This window comes from Xiphophorus couchianus, chromosome 4 (assembly GCF_001444195.1).
Source record: "Xiphophorus couchianus chromosome 4, X_couchianus-1.0, whole genome shotgun sequence".
Lineage (NCBI taxonomy): Eukaryota > Metazoa > Chordata > Actinopteri > Cyprinodontiformes > Poeciliidae > Xiphophorus > Xiphophorus couchianus.
In genome coordinates this window covers 2,689,170-2,714,407 of record NC_040231.1, presented here as the reverse complement: position 1 = coordinate 2,714,407, position 25,238 = coordinate 2,689,170, and the positions used below count along the sequence as shown (strand labels likewise).

Here is a 25,238-nt window from a genome sequence, read left to right as displayed (position 1 = left end):
ATGTACATATGTAACAGCTGGGTTTTATTTTAATAATATTAATATTGCAAAACAATAACTGTCTTGCAATATTAAACAATTAAAAAATTTAGAAGTTTGTCAAAATGTGTTTATTTACTCTTCAAATTCATTTTGTTTTGTCAAAAACTTGTTTCCTCTTGACAGAACTTACCGGTTCTGTTGTGCTGCTCCTGACGGTTGGTGGTTACCATAGCAACCCGTAACTGACAGCTCCTCCCCCTTTTTCTGTTGCCGTCAATAACCGTGGTGTAAATTAGGATCAGCTCTGTGTTTTCTTTACATTTCTTATTTTATCTTAGTACATATTCTAAACAAAATCAATTACATACAGTAACTTTGTCATGTTTTCTATGTTTTTAACTTTAGATTAGTTTAATTTTTGACCACTGCCAACGGCTCATTGCTCCAGTTTGCTTAGGGACATTTATTATTTAATAAATACAGAAAGAAGTCGATGGACTGATGTTAACCACCAATGGTCATATCTTGTAAAATCACTAAAACTAAAAAAACACATCTCTGTAGTTTCATGTCAAGCTATTTAAGAATATTCTTTGGGTCTGAAGTAAATTAGTTCACATTTTGTCCTTTTTTTAAAACTTTGAAATCAACATTTGAGCAAAATGGTTGAAATGTTGATTACTTCAGTTACAAAATAACTAAATGATAAAAGTGATTTTGTTTTTTTTAGACAATTTGTGTTCCTTGCTTGATTGTGGTTTTTTGGTCAAACCGTTTGGAAAGAGTTGATTTATTTGGTCTGACCACCTAATTTTCTAAACTGAATTCACTAAAACTATTCAGTCTTTTCCCAGAATCCCACTTTAAGAGCTTCAACATTCCCTTAAAGGGGAAAAGGGCACAGAAGACTATCTAAAGTAATAGAGAAGTGACAGTAATGTAATACTGCAGACACAGCATAACTGTTACAACTCATGTAATGTCATTTTTGTCTGGTCTTTATGTCATTTTCTCTCAGTAGGGAGATTTAATTTGGTGTTGCTGAACCAACAGAAGAGCTTTTTATGACTTTCTCTCCCACGCTGCACATCTTTGGCCTGCTGTAGTCTTCCTCTATTGATTTCTGCCTGAGGAGCCACTCAGATGCAGAGTAAATCATCGCAATGTGCTGAGAAAAGCAGAAACCTTCGGATGATAACCTCACACATGCAGCTTGTGTTGCTGTCAGCTTTCTGATGATTTAATCACAGTTTTTACATAGCTCATCAAAACAAGATTCATGGTTTGATTAGGAGTTAAGGTAGGCCTAGGTAATAACAATTTTATCAATTAGTAGAATTTTTTTTGTTGAAGATTTAATTTTTGAAAAATCTGTAACAGATTAAAATCGAGCTGCACCATCATCCTTCTACCACTTCTTGTTGTCTTCTTCTGCCAGCAGTAACACCTGGTTGTTGATCGCATGAAGTGCTTTGCAAAATACATCTATTTCAAAATGGCCGTAAAAAAATCCTAATTAAACTAAAAAAAAATGTGAATTTTATTGAAATGGTGTATTTCCATAAAGCCAATGTATTTTCGTAATTCTAAAACATACAATAGCTCTAATGTGACATCACAATTTTGGAAACTTTGTAACCGACAGCCATCTTGGCAGGCAGTTGCTAAGGAGTTGCTATGACAACAATAAACAAACCACAAGCTTAGAACTAGCTCTCACCTCGTACCTATCTAACTTATAAACAATAAAAGTACATCACCATTCTCTGAGTACTCTACACACCTCTGTGTATTACTAGGACAAATATCCGTGATATTTACTGTAGTACTTACTGTATTCATGTCCATGGTACTGACTGCCGAAGTAGCAAGATTAGCCTAGCTAATGTAGCTAGCTAGGACAGACATGTGTATGATGACTTCCGGTCTATGGAAACGCAGTTTCTATGGCAGACCGTTTGAACATAAATGGTTTCACCACACTTACAGTCCAGATATTTGAAATCGGTTTATGACTACGGATTAGTAAATTAAGATATCTCTATTTATATTTCGACTGGATCAAATGACGTCAGATTTACCATTCGGTTGTATGTAAGCTTCCGTTCAAGATATCTACAATGAATTACTGATTATCTGAAATATTACTTCAGATATGTACTATTAAATTATAACTAGTCATGAAAAAAATTTGCAATATCTTGCTTTTTGTTCTGACTAGTCATAATTCTACTTACATGCATCTTGAATAACACTGTAATTCAATATATCTTAAATGTATTTCAGATAGCAGTAAAAACTCAGACACGTTATTGATTGTAGGCGCTGCCTGTGTGTCCTGGTTTAAAATTCAGCGCTGTTTATTGATTTGCCCCATCGTTCTCATGCAGCCGGGGTTGTTCCTGAAGATGTTGCCCCTCCTGTTTCAGGTTCTTCCATCCACACCAGACAGACTAACACTAATGCATGACTTCTGAGTGTTTAATGATTGTAATGCGAACTGTGCCAGGAAGAAGAGAGGCTGCAGGCATAAGTGGTAAGAAAAATGCTCCATGCAGGCAACAACAAATATCTCACTCCCTGTTTCCTTTGCTGTTTATGAGGATACAGAGTCACTCCATCAAGGCTCTATTCACATTTTTTATCCACTTTAAATGAACTAGAACCTTTTTAATTTGAATGAAACGACTGTTATGCTAAAAGCTGAGCTAGTTTTTTGTTTAATGCATTAGCGGTTTTGCTAACTTAAAAATCAATTCCCTTGAATTAATTTTGAACTGCTAATTTACTGCACAACTTTCAGTTGAATAAATTTTGAAACCTTTGTTGAAGTTTTATCTTCTTCAAGCAGCTGGATGAAAATGTTTATGCTATTATTTTGAGAGGACTTTTTATTCTGCTATTTCCTCTCAGATTATTATTATTTTTTCAACTGAGCAAATGGAAAGTGTGCAACAAATGTGAGCTATACAGAAAAATACAACACTTACATGAAGAAACAGCCAGGTGTTAATGAAACAAATACATGCAAAAATTCACCTGGTTTGTTTTATTTAGTTCCCATAATGCATTGCTTTCCGTTTAAAACAGCTTAACGTGCTTCTGTCCTGACCTGGCCAATTAGGCAAAATTAGCAACAGATTTAGCAACACTGAACTAACAGGTTGGTGTGTAATGACTAATTTAGCCCTGATGAGGGCGATATGCTATGATGTAACATGTGTCATTGATATATGGTGGGTGTCAACATGGTTGAAGTTAGCATTAGCTTCTGCTAATTGCTATGTTGATGTAAAGCTTTAGCATTAGCAGAAATAAAGTTTATGATTAGTGTTTTAGGGTTAGTGCAACTAGCTTTTTAGCTAGCGGCGCCCACCGCTTAATGTCAGGGATCTTATTTCTTTAAATCGGGAGTATATGTGTTGTTTTTTAAGATCTTATAGCTGACTGCCAGTTATCAGATGTGTTTTACTTTATCAATTATTTGTTGATAAAGGTTTGATAGTAATGAGGCATCTGTGTGACTAGAGAAACTTCACCACAAAAATTAGTTTTTTGTTATCTTATGGAGCTATGTTGCTTCTGCTAATTGCTATGTGGATGTAGCAATTAGTTGATTTAGCATTAGTGGAACTAAAGTTCATAATTAGTGGTTTAAGGTTAGCACAACTAGCTTTTTAGCTAGCGGCGCCCACCACTTAATGTCAGGGGTTTTGTTTCTTTAAATCGGGAGCAGATGTGTTGTTTTCTGACATCTTATAGCCGACTTCAAGTTGTCAGATGTGTTTTACTTAATTATTTCTTCATTATTTCGGTCTGGTGGTAATTAGGCATGGGTGTGACTGGAGAAACTTCACCACAAAAAATAGTTTTTTGTTATTTTATGGAGCCATGTTGGTTTTGAAAGCTTTTTTCCCCTTCATAGATTAGAAAGCTGCATTTTGTATTTACTACAGAGTGGTTAAGAAAGCAAAAACAAACTAAATCTATAAATGTTTAACAGAATTTCCATGTAAAAAAGGAGAAAACTCTTGACCTTCAGATGGGTTGGGTCATTCAGAGACAAACAGACCGGGAACGCTTCCCAGAAAATGCATTAATCTGCTACTACTGGAGGAAAAAAATACTACGTCCAGCTGCCGCGAGCAAGACGGATTTAAAGGGATGATGTAAAGCGGCGAAGGAGGGAGGGGAGAGAAGATGAGGACGCCTGGCATCGCTGAGAGGTTGAGGGGAGAAAAAAGGCGTGGCGGGTCGGCCATAAGAGCTGCGTGACCTTTAGAGGAGACCAACAGGCATCGGAGACGATGCTGCTACAGCAGCTGTGAAGGAGCTCAGTTTCATTAACTGGCTTATTGCACAGACATTAAGAAAACAGGAGGTCAGCAGAGAGCACCATGTTGTAATGACAGAAGCCTGCAGAAGACTTTGCTAAAATCACGAAAGAGTGTTGATTTATCCCCTGGGCTCCATATTCTGGGACAATTAGAGGATTGAATCAGATTTTAACCTGCAGTTTTCCAGGCTTTCCGATTGTTTATTTTTAAAGAACATGTTGTTTGCTATGTAACACAGTTTGTCATTTAAAGTTAGCACCGCTAACTAGCACAGTTAGCGGTGCTAACTCTAAAGAACTAACTAAACACTTGTTCCAGAAACATTAAAGCGGTGTGATATTTAGTGGAAGCTAATAATAAAACTCTACACCAGCATATTATTTGGTGCAAGCTAACGCTAACGTTCTATGCCAACATTGTAGTCAGTGGACTCTAATGAAAAGATAGTATGGTATTTAGTGGAAGCTAATGCTAATGTGATATACCACCATAGTATTTAGAGAAAGCTAATGTTAAAGTGCTATACCTATTAATCATTAATCATATAAAAAAGGATTTAAGAGTTTCAGGTTGACATTATTTATGCTAAAATATGAATTCTTTTGGATGCAGAGGGCTGGACTGAGTCGCTCCACTGGGTGTTTTTCGGTCAGTGGAGGATCTGAGTGAAAGCTTGAACTAATCTGCAGACACTAATGAAACCAGACTCCATTAGTTCTGTGTTTACTGATGCAGTAGATGAGTTATTAACAACGCTGAAACCGTTAGATTGAGATTATTCTCCAGTTTTATTGTGACGAGTTAAATCAGCATTTAAGGACAAGTTTACAGGACAAAGTTCACCTTTTTTAAAATTTAGGCAAATCTGCAGGATTATGTTTTTGTGTAAAGACCCTCATCCCACTGAAGTTTGTTCCTTTATTAGAAAAGGTTTAATTATAGACTCAGAGGATGAAGGTTATTTTCCTGAAATAAACATTTTCTGCACCAAAGAGAATTATTCTCCATGTTATTTCAGGAACAAAGAGACAAGAGAGCAAAGAGTCCATAAAACATTTAGACAAACAGACTTTTCTGAGTCTATTTGGGTTTTAGTTCATCTGGGTTCACTGACGACTCTGCATTAATTCAAAATGTCTTTTTCTAAGTCACTCCTTTTTATTTTCAGCCTCATTTACCTTTAATACCCAACAATAAACACATAGGATTTAGATAGATTTGTTTAATTTAAGTATGATTTAGTTTTAAGTCTAAAAGGTGCAAGCTTGTATCAAACTAAACCTTTATTTTTTAAAATAAACGTCACAGGCTGATGTTTACTGCTGCTATTGGGTAAGAAACAGAAGCAGTTTTCACTTCAACACAGAACTTCATTACAGGCTTCAGCTGAAAACGAATCTTCCCAAATATGTATGAAGTATAGAACAACACAACATCAACTAGAAACAGCAAATCAAATAAATGCCAAATCTTCTGAAAAACAGAGAAAAACAAAGCGTTGGATTTGGACATGGCTGCATTTACAACAAACCGTCACCAGATTCTGAGTCTGCTGCTTCTGCTCTGCAAAAACAATATTTTAAGCATTTTTGCCAAATTTCTTCTGAAGACATCATAAAACACTTGAAATAAGACAAAACTTACAAGCAACTTTTCAACATATATATGAGCTTATTTTAAGTCAGTAGTTACTTAATACTGATGAAAAAGTTCTATTTCTGGCAGATTATGTCACTTGTAACAAGGAAAAATGTTTCGTTATAAGTGAAATAATCCGCCACACGAACTACACTTTCAACTGTAAACTTTCAGTTTGAGAATAAAAAAAAACAAGTTTTTGATATAATCGATTTTTCTTTTCATTTAAAACTCCAAAAACTGAACTTACACCAGAAACCAAAGAGTTCAATTACAACAGCGCTGTGGTTCCGTCTTAGAAAAATACACTGTCTTCAGTCAGAGGCTTCTTCACATTCGCTGTAATACAGACTGCTAGAGGAGAGCTCTCATGTCAGGAGCTTCACCATTTACAAAAACTTTATGAAAAAGTTTCAATCAATATGAATTACAACAATATTTAATTTCCCTTTGGAATTAATAAAGTATTTTTGAAATTGATTTTGTTTTATAAATAAGTAAAATATATTTATGAATAATAATAATAATAAATATACTTATTTTAAATGTCGATTTATGTTTTTTTAATTTACTTATTCCTTAATATTTATGATTATGATTTATAATTTGTTGATTGCTTATTGCTGGGCTGCACATTAATTCATTTAAAGACACAAGATTTTGTCCTTTGAAAGCTTTTTTTTTTGTCTGCAGCCATAAGAGAAAAAAGAAACATTTTCAGAAACTTTAAGCAAAAAAAAAAAACTCTGGAACCTCTGAATCATCAACCTTTTCATAGTTTCTTACACAGGTAATTTTCCTGCCTGTTATGAAGATAATTTTAGCACAAAATGAGTCAGAAAAGCTGCAATAACAAAACTTCTGGACCATTTCACCTAGGAAAGATGAATTTACTGATTAATTATGAAATATCTGCTATTTGGGTTTTTCACAGAATGTTTTGGGGGGAAAACACGTTGAGGAGTATTTTATTATGCTGTACTTTTACTTGAGTGATTTTATTATTTGGTATCTCTACCCACTGTGAGTAACTTCAATTAATTCAAATCAAAAACATTTTATAGATCCCAAAGGGAAATTTAAAAAATGTATTTAATTTAATGAAGAATGAGCTTTTTTAAAAAATAAGAAAACAAATATTCAGCAAACACACCTGTAGTTTTTGTTAGTTACAATTTAAAGTTTATATAAAAAGAAATTGATTTGCCAAAAAAAAAGATAAATTCTATTAATTATTTTTCATTTTGGTTCTTAAAATTTCCACATAAATTTAGATTCTGATGGTGTAATTTTAAAATTTTAATAATGTTTTGATCTGTTACTATCTCACTCATATTTGAGTAATTTTCACTTTTGCGTAAAAATATGTTAAAGTATTGCTACGTTTACCTGAGTATGATTTTTGGCTACTCTCCCCATTTCTGGCGTTTTTACAAATATGCATTAATACCTTTGACCCAAATCTCTCGCTTTAATGATAATTTAAAAATCTGCTTAATTTAGCGTTAATATTTAAACACAACTACTACGATTTAGCATTTGAACGCCTCATTGCCACTTCGTTAAACAATAACAAGTACAAATTCCGAGCGGCTCCTGAAGGCAGCATGAGGCAGCAGCTCAGTGTGGGAGGTTGAACCGATCCAGACCGTTCAGCCTTCATCCTCATCTTCATCCTCAGCAGCATCAGGACCCCTCCCTGCTGCACCCGCGGCGCTGAAGGACGGTAAGAGGCATCCAACCGTCCATCCAACCATCCATCCATCCAACCATTAAACCATCGTCCGTCCGTCAGACGGAGACGCGCCGCGCCTGGGCTGCGTTGAAAGAGGATTAGATTCAGCTTATTTTTATCATTAGTTTAACTGAAGGAATCTGCCTGAATCAATAAAATTATCCGAGGTTCTGGTTCCGCTTCGTGCAACGTGAGTAAAAACTGAAATCTGGAGTTTAAAAGAAAAAAGCAGGAGGTTTTCTTCAGCTGAGACTGAAGCGTTTCTGCGTTCATCTGGCGCGTTTAGCTCGGATTATCGTTGCGGGATTTCAGAAACATCTCCACATTCGCGTTTTGATCTCGTTTACATTTACATTTCATGCATGTTGTGGTTAATTTATGCTTTATGTGTCTGAAATAGTGCTTAAAATGGGAGAAAATGGTGAAATGCATCTTTATTCCCACACACGTCCCCGGGCAGCTTCATGGTTTGGGATTTTTCCGTGATTCTGAGATGAGGCTGCAGTTTGTTTGGCTGTGAGGCCTGCAGCCTCCCTGACTCATGCTGCTCTCAGCGCAGCCCAGCAGATTCAGGTGACCTGATTCTTTATTTTTATTTTACGGTGGTGAAAACAGACCTGAAGGCAACAGCTGTGGAGCATTTGAGTTAATTCATGAGCAAAATGTTCAGGATTAATTCTGAGTTATGCAACGAAAAATGCCTAAAAATAGCTCGGAGGGACAGAAACAGCAAATATAAGGACATTTCTACGAGACAAATCACTTTTAGAATCATAAATTAGTTAAATCAACGGGTTAAATGAAGCGTTTTGGTTCAGGATACAATTTAAAAAACAAAACAGATTTATGTAAAAATTATGTTAAAAATAATTTAAAAAGCAAAAATGAATAAACACACAAAAATAAATGGTAAAATAGCATAAAATGAAACAAATGGAGGAGCATTGTTCTGTCAGGAAGAGCAGGAGCTTCTTAAAGAGACAGAGACCCAATTTCAAGTCCAGAGTTGGGTAGGACTTAGTTACATTTACCCAGTTACTTGAGTAACTCTTTTTGAAAACAAAAAGTACTTTTAGGAGTATTTTGATTACGCTGTACTTCTTATATTTACTTGAGTAATTTTATTATGAAGTATTTCTACTTTTACTTGAGTAAAAATTTCTGGATTTTCTATCCACTGAATTAAAAACATGTTTTAACCAAAAATCCAGACAGGTTTTGTTAAAGTTTTGTGAGTTTTTTAATGAAAGAAACTTATTTGGAAAAACTTTCATTTTTCTTGATTTGTTATTTTTGTTGCTTATATGAATTATTTTTCATTTCGTCCTTAAAAAAAAAACAAAATTTCCACATAACTTTACATGTTGACCCATCTGATGATGTGATTTCTAAATATAAATGATTGATAATTTGATCAGTTGCTCAGTAATTGAGTAAACTTTTTACCAAATACTTTTGTACTCTAGTAATTTTTTGGACGGCTGCTTTTTACGTTTACTTGAGTAAAAATATGCTGAAGTAGAACTACTCTTACTTGATTTTTCTGTTAACTTGCGAAGTCCATTTTTTAAACGTTGTTTTATATATGTAGCATTTGTAGAACAACTGAAGGCAACAGATACTTAATTGTGCTGTAAAATGTCTCTGTGCCTGGAAAGTATACAACACCGCCCCTTTAAAAGTTGCTACAGCCTTACCTGATCAAAATCTACAATAATAAAAAATTCTCTCAAGTTTAAAAGCTGAAATATTATTAGGAATGATGAGGCAGGACAGAGTTATAGGGAAGTATGTTTTATTAATGCTCAGCACAAGGTCTAAAGTCTGACGGTAAGAGTGGGAGGAACCGAATTCTTTGAGTTAAAACGATTCAATTTTAACAACTGAAGGTAACAGTTAATTGATTGGGCTGTAAAATGTCTCCATGTGCCTGAAAATGCATAATGCTGATGGAATGGAAATATTCCAAGATGACAATGTCAGAACAGCTGTGAAGCTCGGTGGTGGTGGGATAATGGTGTGGGCCTGTTCTCAGTGTTGGGCTCAGTGAAATACTTCAGCAGATCCAGACATTCTGGAGAGTTTCAGACGCTTCCTTTCTGTTCCAACATGACGGTTCACCATGCAGGCAGGAACAATGAGCAGAAGAACGTAACACAACACTTTTGAGTTGAATTAGAGAGGAGACGCTTGTCCAACATCAGTGTCTGACCTCACAAATGTGCTTCTGAAATCAACCCCGTGATTGGCTCAGATCTGTGATCTTTAGATTAAATATTTTTTCCTGTTTAAATGCTTCACAACTGGAAATTCCCACTTTGTTCAGTCTGTAAATGCAACAGTGTGCTTTTGGTTTAGTTAAAGTTACAAACAACAATTAACAGCAATAATTTGAGTTTAAGCCAATAATAAGATAAATTTCGACATGTTATTCATTCATCAGTCAGTTTCAAACTAAATAAATAGTTTGGAGCTAAATAATTGACATTTAGTCCTCAAGTTAAATATTTAGCATCATTTTGACTTTACTAAGCTTAGTAATTAAATATTTTGTTTTGTTAGCAAGCTAAATATTTAGCTTGATGGCTAACAATTTAGCTTTGCAACTTAACATTTAGGCTGAAATATTTAGCTCCAAACTATATATTTAGTTTGGGACTGTGACATTTACTGATGAATGAATAGCATGGTGAAAATATGACTCAGATTTCTCTCATCATTGGCTTTAAAAACCTCAAATTATTGCTGTTAATTTTTGACTGTTTGGCACTCCATAGAAAACGGTTCAAATGAGAATCAGGTCAGAATAGCAGAATATTTTTAAACATCCAGTAAAACGCCGTTCAGAAAGGTTGGCTTTGTGACCGGCTCATCATGGAAATGTGCTGCTTGAGTTTAGATGAACCGGATGAGGAGCTAAAAATCTGAGGAGTTTCTCCAGATTTGCTGCAACCAGCCACGTTTTACAGTCCAGAACTTTAACCGGGATCCGTCCTGCGGCTCCAGGTGTCGTCTTTCCCAGGTCAGCCTGACTCGGTAAAAAGCCTCTGAAGGACATGATCTCCTGCAGTCGTCATCCGACCGGAGCGACTTCAGCTCAGGTTCTTTGAGCCCTTCCTCCTCTGCACTCCCATGATGCTTCAGGCCTGGGCGAGGCTGAGGGCTGAGCTCGGTAGATTGGGTCAGGCGGGACGGACCGAACAGAACCGAACACTCAGCAACAGGAGAGGATTGGATTAGAGCCATTGTAGGGAGAAGAAAAGAGTTTATGCCAAAACACCTAAAAATTTTGAGATTATCAGAAATTTCTCAGAAAAAGTTTGAAAAGAAAACTTTTTTTCACTATTCTGAGAAAATTCCTTTTTTCAGAACATTTCTGAGAATAATCTCAACATTTCTGAGTTTTTCTGAAACATTTTTGACTTTTCAAATGTTTAAATTTTCTTGTTTTTCTAGAAAATATTTGAGATAAATATCAAGATTTCTGAGATTTTGTGGCCATTTTTTAACTTTTCAAACCTAGAAATGTCCATGTTTTTTCTAGAAATGTTTTGAGCTCAGTCTAATTTTTTCTACATTAAATATGTTGTTAATAAAAATCAAAATTTTATTTATAAAAAGAATTTAAGGCCACAAATCTTCACTGAAACAAAAACAAAATCTGCAACTATGTGATTAGCAAGAATTAAAACACAATACTGCAAGCTGAACAAAAAAAGCTAGTTTTGGTTGAAAAGTAACCTGATGAAACCTCCTGCCTGCTTGTGTTAAAGACATTGGAAGCAAGTGTTTCTAAAAGCACACATCTGTTTTAAAGGTAAAAACTGCAAAATGGATCAAAAGTATTAACAAATACCATCTGTAAAGAGAACAGGGAGAGTTATTTTAAACTGCAGGATGCATCAGATAAACACCTCAGACTGTTTCCTGTTGATGTTCGGCTGGCAGTGAAAATGAGTTCCTGCTCCTCTTAACGAGTTCAGAGTCTTTTCCAGCCGAGAACAAAGACAGAAAACAGACGCAGCTCATTTCAGGAGTTTGTTTGTCATGTTTTCACCTTGAACCGACGAGGTGAAGCAACAGAAACCTTCATCGACTGTTTTCACATTTTTCAGGCAGGTTGGATGCTTTTAAAGCTGGTTTTTAAAGCAGCTCAGTTTGAGTTTTTACGTCATAAAACCTCTGGATTTATGTAAATTACAGCAGAATGAAGTAAATAAAGTTATGTAACAACAAAATGAACTGAACGTCCCATCTGGAGGTGGAGTGCAGCGGTTGGTAGAGCAAACCAGAAACGCTGACGCTGCAGGTTAGACGTTACTGGGTCTCAGTCAGTGGCGGTTTTTCACACGGGCAGTGTCCCAGGGCGGCATGAGAAAGGGGCGTTGGGCTCAAGAAGAAGAGAAATGTCTTCTTCCCAATTTTCTGCTGAAAATTGCTGAAAAAAACCATGACAGCGGCTTTGCTATCTCTATTGATTTAATTGTCAACTAATATGGTAATCGATTAATTGTTAACTTGGGTGAACTGAGTCTAAAAAAAAGCCATTTGCTTAAAGAACATTTTCAGAATAGTAATTAAGTCAAAACTGACTGAAAAACTAAAACCTGTTCAAATGGCAGTTTTAGCTCCAACTGGTTCAAATTCTGTAAAATCTCCTGTCAAGCATTTTTTGCTATTCAATTACTAACCAGTTTACAAAAAAATAATCTAACAAGAAAGTTTGGGTTTTCTTTATTTTGAAAAGTTATTAAGACGATTAATCAGATTAATTGTGATAAATCGATTATTGAAATAGTCATCAACTACTTTAGTAATTGATTGTTAACTGGAGTATACAGAAAAAAAACCCCTAATTGCTAAAAGAAAAACATATTTAGAGCAGTAATTAAACCAAAACTGTTTAAAAGATAAATTCATTTTACATTTAGGATAAAAAACTGATTTGTCTTTTAATATGTTAAACCCAGAATGATTCAACTTCACTTCATTCAAATTCTGTAGAATCTCCAAGTAAGCACCTTTAGCTATACAATTAATCTATTTATGGAAAAAATAATCAAAAGAGAAAGTTTGGGTCAGCTTTATATTTTGATTAGGACTGAAACGATCAATTGGGATTAATCAATTCTTTAAATAATTGGTTGAAGTGAACCCTGGTGTGGCTGGAAACCGCTTCATAAGCAGGAAGTGGACTACAGCGCAGGGCATTCTGGGTAAATACAACAAAACCAAACGTGTTAGCTTAGCGCTAGCGGGAAGAATGGTTTGTGGTTTTTAGTCAAAGACTAAAGAGAAATCTTCTCAACCGCTGAAATCTGATGCCACTCCATTTTTATTTCCGTTTCATAAAGAAGGAAGTTGCACTCAGCCTCTGTGTCGTTTCCTTCAGTAGCTTTTGGTGCAGCGCCCCCACAGGCGAGGAGGGGAACGGGTTGCTCAAATGTGGTTTGACTCAAATGTTACAATTTTGGTTCCTGATCAAATCGAGTCTACTGGAATATCAGGCGTGAAAAACACCCTTAAAGATTTATATGAAACATCTAAAAAGGTTTTTCTTTTTCTTCATTGCTCGTTGGTCCTTTCCTATTTCATCATCATGACCCGTTTACTTTCCTGCTCAGTTTAACCGATCGGTTTCAGTCCCAACTTCTATTATATTGTTAGGGATTTTGCTCTCGTTTCACTTTTAGTTCCTGTCCTGAACTGAAACTCGCAGTTAAACCGGAGTAAAAAATCCGTTTAAATGCATTAATGAAAACAGAAAAGTTTGTCTAGATTAGTAAGAAACTGTATTCAGAGGTTTTCATGTAGAAAGTATGAAATTAAACGTGGTGCTGTGGAAAACATCTGAATTCATTCCATAGTTTTTCACATATTGAATCATTTCGTTACCAAATAAACACTAAAAATAATAAAGTGCTGCTTATATGTGACTGAATTACTTCCTCCTGTAGATGTGGATGTAATTACAGCAGTGACACCAGCAGCCCTGCTGAGATTAACGACTCTCTCTAATCTCTCATAATGAAGCCAACTTATTGCTTTTGTTATCTAAGGACTTCATCATTCAGTGGCTGAGAAACAAAGAGTGACACCCTGAAGGTCAAAATAAAGCAGCATTTTGTTGCTTGGGAAACGTAAAGGCTGAAAATAACTCAGATGAATCGAGTCTGCTTGTTTTCTCACCAACCTCAGGAAACATTTCAGTCATATTTAAAACTTCTGCACCAGAATCACAACATCTTGACTTAATTATGGTAAATATATGTACCACTGTCCACTTACAGCTAATAAAATTAACATTTTACATTTCGTTACATATACCTGCACCTGGAAGCGAGTCGACATGTAAACATGCAGCTGCGTTTCAGAACATTACCCATCATGCACCAGATGCAGGAGTGTGTAGGCCGGCTGTGATGTGATGTGCGCCCACTGACCATCAGACGGCTCCTTTCTTCTTCTGCACCTTCTTTTCTGCACAGAGCAACAACATTCAACCAGATAAAATCGGGTTAGATCTGTTTAAAAGTCACATTGGGTCAAACATTTAACATCAATATTAAGGGATTAATATTGGATGCCTGGAAGGAAAATATACATAATGTAGAACTTAAATGTTGGAGTTTGTTCTAGCATATTTTCAACTTTTTAAACACAATTTTCCTTGTTTTTCTAGAACATCTTTGAGATTAATTTCAATAGTTTTTTTCTACCAAATTATTTGTTTCATATTCAGAAATGTCCTTTTTCTAGAAATTTCTGAGATTAAACTAAAAATGTTCTTGTTTTTCCAGCAATTTTTTGTCTTTTCAAACTCAAAGTTTTTTTCTAGAAACAATTCTGAGATTAATTCATTTTTTTGACTATTTTAGATGTGAATCGGTGGATTTACAGCAAATAATTCTGACATACGTTTCAGAAATAAATCCACAAATGGGTGAATTTCTTGAAAGTATTTTGTAGTTGCATTCTATAGAAAAATCGATAAATATTTGAATTTAGAGCGAATATTTAGAAGTTATGTTTCACAGCCAGTGTGCTGTAAATGTCAGGTTCTGGACTGAGACGGAGGGAAAATTGACCAAAGTAAAACTTTAAAAGATCTTCAGGAAGAATGAAGAGCAACGGAACAAGATGGGAGGGAATCACTGAAGGCTCATGCAGAACTCGAGGAGCTCAGGTTATAAATAACTAAGCAAGATGCTGACCTTGGCTTTTATTTTACTTCCAGTTGATTGATTCTGCAAGCTACAACAAAATATCACATCAAATCTGTTTTCCTCACACCATCACCAACAAATTTCCTCTTTTTGATGCTCTTCACAGGATATTTAGATTCTTTTCAATGATTTAAAATGGAGATCTGAGAGTTTATTTACGTTTCTGCTTCGGCAGTTTTGATGTCAACATGCTTCCTGCTAAATCTAGCCTCCTCTAATGAAGCGGCTGCATGCTTGTGAAGCAGCTGCTGGCCTGTCCTCGTGCAGCATGCGATGCTGCGTGCATGCGCTCCCTCTGCCTTCCCTCCCTCTGTCAGAAATGCTGCAATGCGTCTTCCTCAGCCAGCACTGGATCAGTGTAACCAGCAGCAGCAGGTGGAGCTTCACCATAGAAACAACCAATCAGGCTCAACGCTGATCGGGTTTTTCTGCTGTTCTGTTGTGATTTTTGATAATTTAACCCAAAGTGGGTCCAGGAGGGCCGGCATCCTGCACATTTAGTTCTCTCCCTGGTGGTACCAACAACCTTCTCAGCATGTCGATGCTCTTCCTAGGCCTCTAATGATCCATCATTTGATCCAGATGCGTTAAACCAGGGAGAGACTAAACCATGCAGGATGCCGGGCCTCCGGGACCCACTTTATTTAACCTCATTTAACCCGTTCATGTTGGTTTGAAAAGGGAATCGGGGCAGAGTCACTAATCGATTTGGGTCAAACATTAAAGTGAAGATGAATAATTCAACACCTTTGATTTTTTAAAATATATTTTAACTACAAAACAGTTTTTACTGACTGACCTTCTACTTCCAATTATAACTTTTTGAGTTACAGCAGAAATAATAATGGAAATACAATTAAAATGAAGATTTGATTTGATTTAAAATTCAAAAATGACTGAAGTTAAATCATGCTAAAGAGGAAAGTCAGATAAAGTCAGTTATTGGCGTTAAAAACTATGAAATGAATTGAGTGATGATCTCAAATTACGTCTTTTCTTGGTGAGCTTTAAAATGTTGTATATATTATGTAGATGTATACATGTATTGTGTATCTATGTATATACTTCATATTTACATGTAAACGTGTGTATGTATATGGACTGAAGATGTATTTCATTACTGCAGGCTGCTGAGTTCATGAGCAGGGTTTTCCTTTTTTGGTAAATTATGAGTTTGTAAAGTAGCTTTTAGTTTTCTGTGTGTAATGTTGATAATTTACCAAAATAAAGTGAACTGAAGTGATATTGCGACTGCCTGGGAGTCATTTAGACGTTTTTCCTGCTGCTGGTTGTCAGATCGGCTGTTTGCTGTTTGAGGGGAGGCAGGAAGACTCAATGTTTGGGTTTGTTTGGTTGCAGGTCAGAGAACGCTGCGGTACCAGAGCGACGTCCTGCAGACGGTGGTGCTGGTGAACCCGGCACAGGAGGCGGTTTCTCTAGAGGTGAGTCAAGACGCCATGACGAGGTTCTGTTCGGCCACTCTAAGCCGGTTCTGGATGAAAAACGGGTTTATTCACATGCAGAAGAAATCCTTCCATCCATTCATTGTCCATCCACTTATTTAAATATCCTTGAATCTATCAACCATCTGTTTTGGTATCTATCCATCCTCTTGTCCATTACTGTAACCTTCCATCCATCCGTTTTTAAGGGTACATCCATCCGTTTCTATATCCATCCATCCATCCATCCATCTCTTAGGTAAAGGTTGACAAAGGTTAAAGCAGCGAAGCATCTCAAATTTTGAAGATCTCTCAGCTTTCCTTCCTGTTTTTGTTCTTGAGGAGAAATGTTGAACACCTCTCCTAAGGTGTTCCATATTTGAAGTTGAGTGAAGCAGAGCTTGCATCAGTACAAGAACAGTGAAAATATTCACTTCATTTCACCCAATATTTCAGTTTGGGTTTGAACATTTGAACTTTATCTGTCAGAAAATGTTATCAAGCCGTCACTGTAGAGCTCTGTTCTTTTACCTATGAACTTAGCTAATATCATGCTGCAAAAATATGAATCACAATAATCCTCGGTTTGATTTTTGTCATGTCTTTTACCCAGACAACTGCTCTGATCACTGACACTGCTACTAATAAGTTGCTAATTCTGAGCGGCCAGAGCTCCGACCAGGGAGGCGATATTCTTCTGCAAAGTGGAGTCTTCGGTTGGCAACAGTTTTCTGACATAATCTCCAACCCTCAAGTAGGCCTTTTGAATTCAAATACCTTGGAGCATTATTTATATTCAGAGACATCTGATTTGACATTTCTCTCTCTCTGTTTTAGGTTATTGAAGTCTTGTCCAGGGCCTCCTCGCAGCTGCTGTCCAGGCTTACTGTTTCCTGTCAGGGAGACGGGGGCTGGAGCTCCCTGGGCCAAAGCCAGGAGCAGCAGCCACTGCTTAATATTCTCGAGTATTGCTTAAACCCAGAGCCCCAACTCCCCAAAATGGACGGGGTCACAGAGTTCACAGAGTATGTCTCGGAAACGGTGGATGTACCATCACCCTTCGAGCTTCTGGAGCCGCCGACCTCCGGTGGGTTTCTAAAGCTGTCCAAACCCTGCTGCTACATATTTCCTGGAGGCAGGGGGGACTCAGCTCTGTTCGCCGTCAATGGATTCAACATCCTGGTGGACGGCGGGTCAGAGAGGAAGTCCTGCTTCTGGAAACTAGTTCGACACCTAGACAGGATCGATTCCGTCCTGCTCACCCACATTGGTGCAGACAACCTGCCGGGCATAAATGGGCTGTTCCAGAGAAAAATTGCGGAGCAGGAGGAAGAGAAAAACCAAGGGTCTGGCTCCAGTAGTAATGGTGACTGGATGAAGAACTTGATCTCCCCTGAACTTGGGATTGTATTTTTCAACGTCCCAGAGAAGCTAAAGATGCCGGAGTCTACTCTCAAGGTAAAGCGGAGCATTGAAGAGGCATCTCTCACTCTGCAGTACCTTAATAAGCTTGGCATCACTCCTGAACCTCTTCACAGGATAGTCAGTAACACTATTGAACCAATAACACTGTTCCACAAACTTGGTGTGGGAAAGTTAGACATGTACGTCTTAAACCCAGTGAAGGAAAGCAAAGAAATGCAGTTTCTGATGCAAAAATGGGCAGGGAATAGCAAAGCCAAGACAGGAATCATGATGCCCAACGGGAAGGAGGGAGAAATATCTGTGCCCTATTTAACATCAGTCACTGCTCTAATTGTTTGGATCCCACATCGACCCACAGAAAAGATAGTGCGTGTGCTGTTTCCTGGAAATGCACCACAAAATAAAATTTTTGAGGGGCTTGAGAAGTTGAAACACCTGGACTTCCTGCGATACCCAGTGGCCACTCAAAAAGACATATCATCTGGCGTGCCACCTCCAATCATCAAGCAAACTAAAATAAGGTCCAGAACAGAGAGCAAAGAGAGTCTCAAATCTTCACCTAAACCCCATGCTAAAGCATCTAAGAAAGAAGCCAGCAGGCAGGAGGAAGAGTCAAGAAGTGACGCCACTAAAGAGAATAAAGTTGAAAGGAAAGAAGAGAAGAAACCTAAAAGTAATAATTTAAAAGCCACCAAACAGCAGAAAAACAGCGAAGTGGCTCCTGGAACCGAAAAGACGGCAAAAAAGAAAATTTTCAAGGAAAAATCTTCAAAACAAGAGAAAGTATCTAAAATGGATGAAAAGAAAGACAAAGAGAAAAAAGACACCAAGAAAGAAAAGGTAAAGAAAGATGAAAAAATAAGAAAGGAAGACAAAAAAGAGAGTAAAGCAAAGGAAGACAAGAAGAAGGAGCCAAGTAAACCAGAGCTTAGAAAAATCACCAAACCCGACCTGAAGCCGCTCACCCCTGAAGTGAGAAAAACGCTGCACAAGGCCAAGAGTCAGGCTAAACCCAAAACTGATAAAAATAAGGCTGCCAAAGAGGAAACAAATGGGAAAAAGCCTGTTCCAAAGAACATCTTGGATGAGGTTGCAGCGGCAGCTCTGGCTGACAGGTCCATTGTCTCCTCACCTGAGGACCTCACTGAGGACTTTGAGGCACTCAAACAAGAGGAGATGTCCATCCAGAAGACTGGATATGTCCAGAATGATGCGATGCCTGAATCCCCAGCACACCTAGACACTAAGGTTTCTCCTCAAGCTGTAACAAGTGAGAAACTAACATCCTCAACCACTGAGATAAAGCCTACTGGATCTAAATCCCCTGTCATCCAAGAAGACAAAAATGACAAACAAGTTACTGCTTCTCAACTAAAAGATGTGAGTCATGGCTTTGACAAGAAGTATGAGGAGGAGAAAATGGAGAAATATGACTTTTTAACAGAAAATGTGACTGACAGATCAAAGAAAAGTGAGAGCTCAGAGGAGGAGGGTGATGTGATAGAAAAAGCGGAACTAGAAGGAACAGAAGATGATGAGGTCTTGAAATTTAAAACAGAGGAGGCGAAACCAACTAAACCAACGACCGCAGCACCCCTACCAGCCTCTGCCTCTGAGCAGTTCTCCTTCATCCAAGACGAGACCATCCCTGGTTACTCAGAGACAGAGCAGACGATTTCCGATGAGGAAATCCATGAGGAAACTGAAGACAAGATTCCACAACTGCGCTATGATGTGGGCTCCTACGACATTTCTGTTCCAGATGTTCCTGGTACATTTGAATCCATGCATGGTATTAAAGAGATGAAAAGCTCTGCAGTTTCTGATGTTCCAGATGTCAAACCTAAAGCTTTTGGTCAGGAACCTGAGCTTGCGCCATACCCTGCCATAATTGCTGCTCCTCTTGCAGAAGAAGAGCATATCTCTTCTGCAACATCTATCACAGACTATGACAGACTGTCATCTTTCGCCACATCTGTGGCTGAGGACCAATCAATTGCCTCGGTGACGGCACCTCAAACAGAAGACGTTGCGAGGAATTCCCTCTTGTTGGACACTGTCAACAGCGCTCCATCACGTGCGGAGGCTGCTCAAGGGAAAGACTATCTCCATTCAGCAGGCACCATATCCCCCACATCCTCTCTGGAAGACGACAAGTGCTTTAAGTCTCCGTCCTCTGATGAATACCAGCCTAACATTCCGGAGATAGAGAGTGATGCAAAGACCAAAACCGTCCATGAAGAAGAAGAAGATGAAGAAGAGGAGGATGAGGACCAAACTCCAAATGTTGACATCCCTCTGGGTAAACTTCAAGAGGGCTATGAACAAGCTGCCTCACTGATGCACCAGGAGCAACAAAAATATCCCTCTACTGTCATTCCTCCGCAGACTGTCAAGGAAGACCAGACTCTCCTCGGCACAGAAGCGTTTAAGACCTCTGCTGATGTAAAGCCTATCTCACCCCCTCCATCTTTCTCCCCTGGGCTAGAATCCCGATCCAGGCAGGACAGTGAGGAGAGATGCTTTAGTCCTGATGACAGCACCATGAAATTGGCTTCACCCACACAATCAGTGCCCACAAGCAGTGGTTACTCTCCAACAGAAGAAAAACCCTTTAAACCAGAGGAAAAAGATGAAGCACTGCATGCAATTAAAGCTGACGCTCAGAAAACTGACCGATCAGTCACCATCTCAGACAATACCTCCTTTATTGGCTTACCAGGCGACAAGACAGCTTTCGAAGCATCAGAGGAATCTGATGAGGACAGTGAGGATGACTATTACACCAAAAAGGAGTTAAAGCCCACTTTAAAAGCTAAACTCATGGAAGCAAAAGAAGGTTGCTTTTTAGATGACGACTTTTCATTCGAGGGAAAACCTGCAAAGACAGAATCAGAAGCTCTGAGTTCAGACAAGACGCAGGTGTCCTTTAGCACAACGGACAAACCCAAACCAAAAGTGATGTTTTCTGATGAAGATGAAAAAGATGATAATTTTCCAGGTGGGTTAGGTTCTAAAACCCTTTCAGATGAAAAAGACAAAGGTGAGACAACAGATGTTGAAATTAAAGAGTCAGAGAAAAGTGTCCATTTCAGTCTTTATGAATATCCAGAGAAAGAGAGCAGAGAGAGCAGAGAGAGAGCAGTGTACACAAGACAGGATACACCATATGTTCACGGAAAAACATTCTCTTATGGTGATATTTACGACAGCAAAACAAGCTCAGAGGAGTCTGACTTGTATCGAGAGGAGTCCCAAGAAAAGGTAGAAGAAAAACCTTCAAAGGATGAAGAGGATTTGCACACACATGAGCCTCCATCACAGGACGCAGTATCGGACAAGGTTTTAGAGAAAGAACAAAGAGACTACTCCTCCTCTTCATGGCTAGAGCCCAAGAGTACATCTGTCACTGATCAATTTAAAACAGATGTTAAAGAAAAAGAGACATTTATTTACAGTCAGACTAGTCGTTTCCCTTCAGTTGCTGACCGACCTGAAGCCTCGACCACATGTTTGTCGTCAGAAAAGGACCAAACTCTTGGCTCAACGCCCCCAACATTCTCCTCAGTCACTTCCAGCGTCCCTTCTGCATCAGGCTACAATGAGAAAGGGGCCTGCTTAGAGATTGATATGCGAAAGCTAACAGCAAGAGATGAGGAAGATTATGATGATGAAGTTATCAATGATGACGATGAGGAGGAAGAAGATGAAGAGGAGGAGGATGAAGATGGCATTGATTCTGACATGGAGAAAGGTGCCAAAGAGAAATCTGAAAAGGAAGTACAAAGTCCAGTAAGTCAAATGTTAGCCTTAAAGAGACCTGAGTTTATGGTTTCTATGGCAGGGTATGGTTACAACAGTCAGGGAAAGCCGAGCATCACAGAAACCAGCTCAAGTTCAGTAACTAAAGCTGAATATCAAGCTCAGGCTGACTCCTCCTGTGTCAGTGAAAAGCCAGTGGATGTAGGAGCTACCAATTTATCTAGTTACTCTTCAGGTTTTGAATACCCATATAGAACCGATGAAAAAGAGTCGTTTCTGTCAAGTCAGAGTGGAGACAAAGAAAAAGAAGATTTCTCTTCAAAATCGAGTTACTACCAAAGCAAAACAGTTGATACTGAATTTGAGAAACAGAAGACACCAGATATTTTGAGTAAGAGCTCATTGGAAGCAAACTTTCAGTACACAACCACAGCAGCTGCCCCTGGCTACTCCTCATCTTCAGCCTACAGCTACTCCTCCTCCACCTCAGGCTCCCTCTCCACCAGCCGGCAGTTTGGAGAGGAGCTGGAGACACCTGCGTCCGCTGAACCTCTGTTTGAGTACTCCTCATTTAAAGATGAACACTCGCTTGTTATGGATTCTCCCTTCTCCAGTTCAGCTGGTGCCAAAGATGATTATCTTGAAGTGTCTGAGAAGCAAATCACTGTAGCAACAACGGCAGAGTCTAGTTCCAGTTTAGCTCGCTTCTCACCTCTTAGTCCTTTTGAGGAAGTCAAGTCCTTCCCAACGGCCTCATCTGTCGCCGCTGTTCAAGAGAAGAAGGAACATGTATCTCCATTATGTGGAGTCACTGATAAAGGGCCTCAAGCTGAATGCTTCTTTAAACCTGAGTGGCCTGAAGATACCAAGTTGGACACAGCTGCTGGGTTTGGGGCCTCAGCGGGTCCCTTTGCAGACTTCTCTATGAATAAAGAGGCCGCCAGTGCTGCTCTGTTTGGTGTCACTTCCTCTCCTCGGCCTGACATTGAAGGAAAGCATTACTTTGAAGAGACTGACAGCAGTGAAGAGGAGGATGAGGAGACATATATGCGTGAAATGACTCAGAGGTCTCCTTCCAGTGCTCCTACTGGTAGTCTCCCATTTTGTGACAAGCCAGCTGCTCCAGCCTTCAGTGCAAAGACAAGTGATGCACTTCCAGATGTTCTTGGCTCTTACATGTCCACACCTCTCCAGACAAGCAAGCCAGACACAACAAATGGCCCAACAGAGGTAAGCACCAGGAGCCCCCTTCCTACTGGGGTAACAGGAGCCGGAGCACCTTCAGGCTCAGCCAGAGTGGAGTCTAGAGAGGGAGCAGCAGGGTACGTCCGGAGTTCGTATGAGTGGGAAATGCCCAAGCCTCAGATGGGGATGGTACCTGGAGACTCCCCTCCTCATTACCGCCATGATGATGAGTTTGAGGAGGAATGTGAGATGGAGCCGGAGCATCCTCCTCGCCCACTTTCACTTGCTTCACCTGATCAGCAGTTCCGCTCACCGTTCTATGCAGAAGAGTGCAGTCGAGGAGAGCAGGAAGATGATGATGATGACAGTGATCAGGAATTACCCATTGGAGCAACCTCTTCTTACACCAGCCGCACCTCTCCTGGATACTCTTCCTCCGAATTCAGGCAGCGCAAAGAAGACCTGTCACCGTCCTTCATCAACCCCTGCATGAGGCGGCTTTCCAGTGACGAGGACAATGAGGAGGAAGGCTGCAGGAGCGATCAGTCACAGGAAGGAGATGAACATGACCTGTCAGTCAAGAGGAGGGCTCACAAGCAACCCCATACTCACCAGTCCCACAGCAGGGACAGTAGCTCTCTGCATCAGTCTGGTGGTATGCCTGCAGGGATGTGTCTGGCCACAGAGGACACTCCGCCCACCTCTGTCAGCGAGTCTTTACCCTCTCAGTCAGAGTCAGATCTGCATCCTGGCACTGCAGAGTACCCATCAATTACCGGTGAAGGCAACATGGACTCAGATGAGGATGGAGAATACATGCCAATTGATAAATCTGCCACAGGGCGAGGTAGCCATCACTCTACCTCCGAGAGAAGCCATGACCCTCCTCCTGCTCCCCTCCTGGACCGCTTCCCTCATCCACCCCACCCAGATGTCTGCATGGTGGATCCTGACTCTCTAGGCAATGGCTCTCTGAAAAAGGAACCAAAAGCAAAAAGTCTGAAGAAGTCTTCAGGCAAAACAAAATCAGCATCTCCAGCAAGGCGTAAGAGGTCCCCAATGCCTGTTAAACAGACGCCGTCACCTCGGAGTGCTTCGCTGAAGAAAAAGGACGCAGACAAAAGCTCGCGCATGTCTCGTCTATCAGATGGACAAGGCTCCAAGGACGACGACCTCTCAAGATCAAGCTACAACCCCAGTAAAGGGCTGACAAACGGGGTCAAAACCAGCTCAGGTGAGCAAATGTAATGTCCTGATATAATCTGTTAGGTTTCTTTATATTTCATCAATATGTTAAAATAAAGTGCCACTCTGGTAGAGATTCATTAAAACCCTTGAAATATCATAAAGGAATAATTTTTTGAAAATCTATTCCTCATAGCACAAGCTCATAGCCATGGAAGAAGGTAGTTTTTTGTCATTTTTGTGATGATTTGGCCATATGTTTTGGATTATTATGCCACTAAAAATCCCAATGGCAACCTGTTTTTAGATTTCTGGTGAAGGCCATAAGATTTTCATTTTGTCAAAGCCTACAGTTCCAGTTAAAGTACTAGTAAAGCTGAGAAAACACCATGTTTTTACATGGGATGCCAGATCTTCCAGTTGTTATAGACTTTTTGTCATGTAAATTTTAAGAAAACCTTTGAAATGTTGCACAAAAAAAAAAAAAAAAATAGCACAATGTAAATTAGCCGTATTTCTATCTACTGGTTTGGATCGAATCAACCAGGCTACACAAAGCATAATTTCATTAGATGTTGATGTTGCTGTAATAATATTTAAGGAAAACATGGCGACTGATTGTATTGCATTACTTTGAGATAAATTGGATTGAACTGAACCATTTGCCTGACTGTGTGTTTGCCTAAAAGTGATGGTGTCGTTTTGTTTTCTCAGGTTCCCAGAAGTCCGGCACGGCGGCCGCTCCCGGCCTTCCGATTTATGTGGATCTAGCCTACATTCCCAACCACTGCAGTGCTAAGAACGTGGACCAGGAGTTTTTCAAACGCATTCGCTCTGCGTATTATGTAGTGAGCGGCAACGACGCTGCAGGAGGCGAACCTGGCCGAGCGGTCCTTGATGCTTTGCTGGATGCCAAAGCTCAGTGGGGATCAAACCTGCAGGTATGAAAGCAGCTTTTGTCCACAGTTTCCTGTTTCAGGTCAATGTAGAGCAGAGGAGCCCCAGGATGTGACATTACTCCTATTTTCAAGTAAATTGTGTTTTTCAACAGAATAACTTGGATTTCTCTTCAGATTCAGACTAAAACCAAGAGTTGATGAATGCTATAACAATTGTCATGTTTAAATGTGCTTTTGTTTGATGTTTAAAGACTTTAATAAGAAAATGGCTTATATGTTGGCCGACAGGAGCAAACGCACAACAAACTTCAAAATGTGGAACACATGAAGGATGCAAACTCCAAAACACACAAAGGAAAAATAAATAAGAAATACCAAAAACAAATGTTGCAACTGCAGGAATATAAGACAGCGTCTTAGGC

The 25,238-nt window shown here is 39.1% G+C and overlaps 1 protein-coding gene across 2 annotated transcripts in view; it reads left to right on the top strand.

Annotated features, from left to right (window-relative positions):
- map1aa (microtubule-associated protein 1Aa) overlaps positions 1–25,238 on the top strand; it is a 34,253-nt gene that overhangs the window by 3,950 nt on the left and 5,065 nt on the right. Inside the window, exons 1-5 of one of the 2 annotated variants that reach the window (XM_028015626.1) lie at positions 7,575–7,683; positions 16,278–16,360; positions 16,974–17,114; positions 17,198–23,966; positions 24,632–24,858. In XM_028015626.1, the coding sequence (XP_027871427.1) occupies positions 17,360–23,966; positions 24,632–24,858 (6,834 nt within the window). In that variant the 5' untranslated portion in view covers positions 7,575–7,683; positions 16,278–16,360; positions 16,974–17,114; positions 17,198–17,359. Of the gene's footprint in view, positions 1–7,574; positions 7,684–16,277; positions 16,361–16,973; positions 17,115–17,197; positions 23,967–24,631; positions 24,859–25,238 lie in introns of those variants that run through there. The other variant, XM_028015624.1, reaches the window with a different exon arrangement.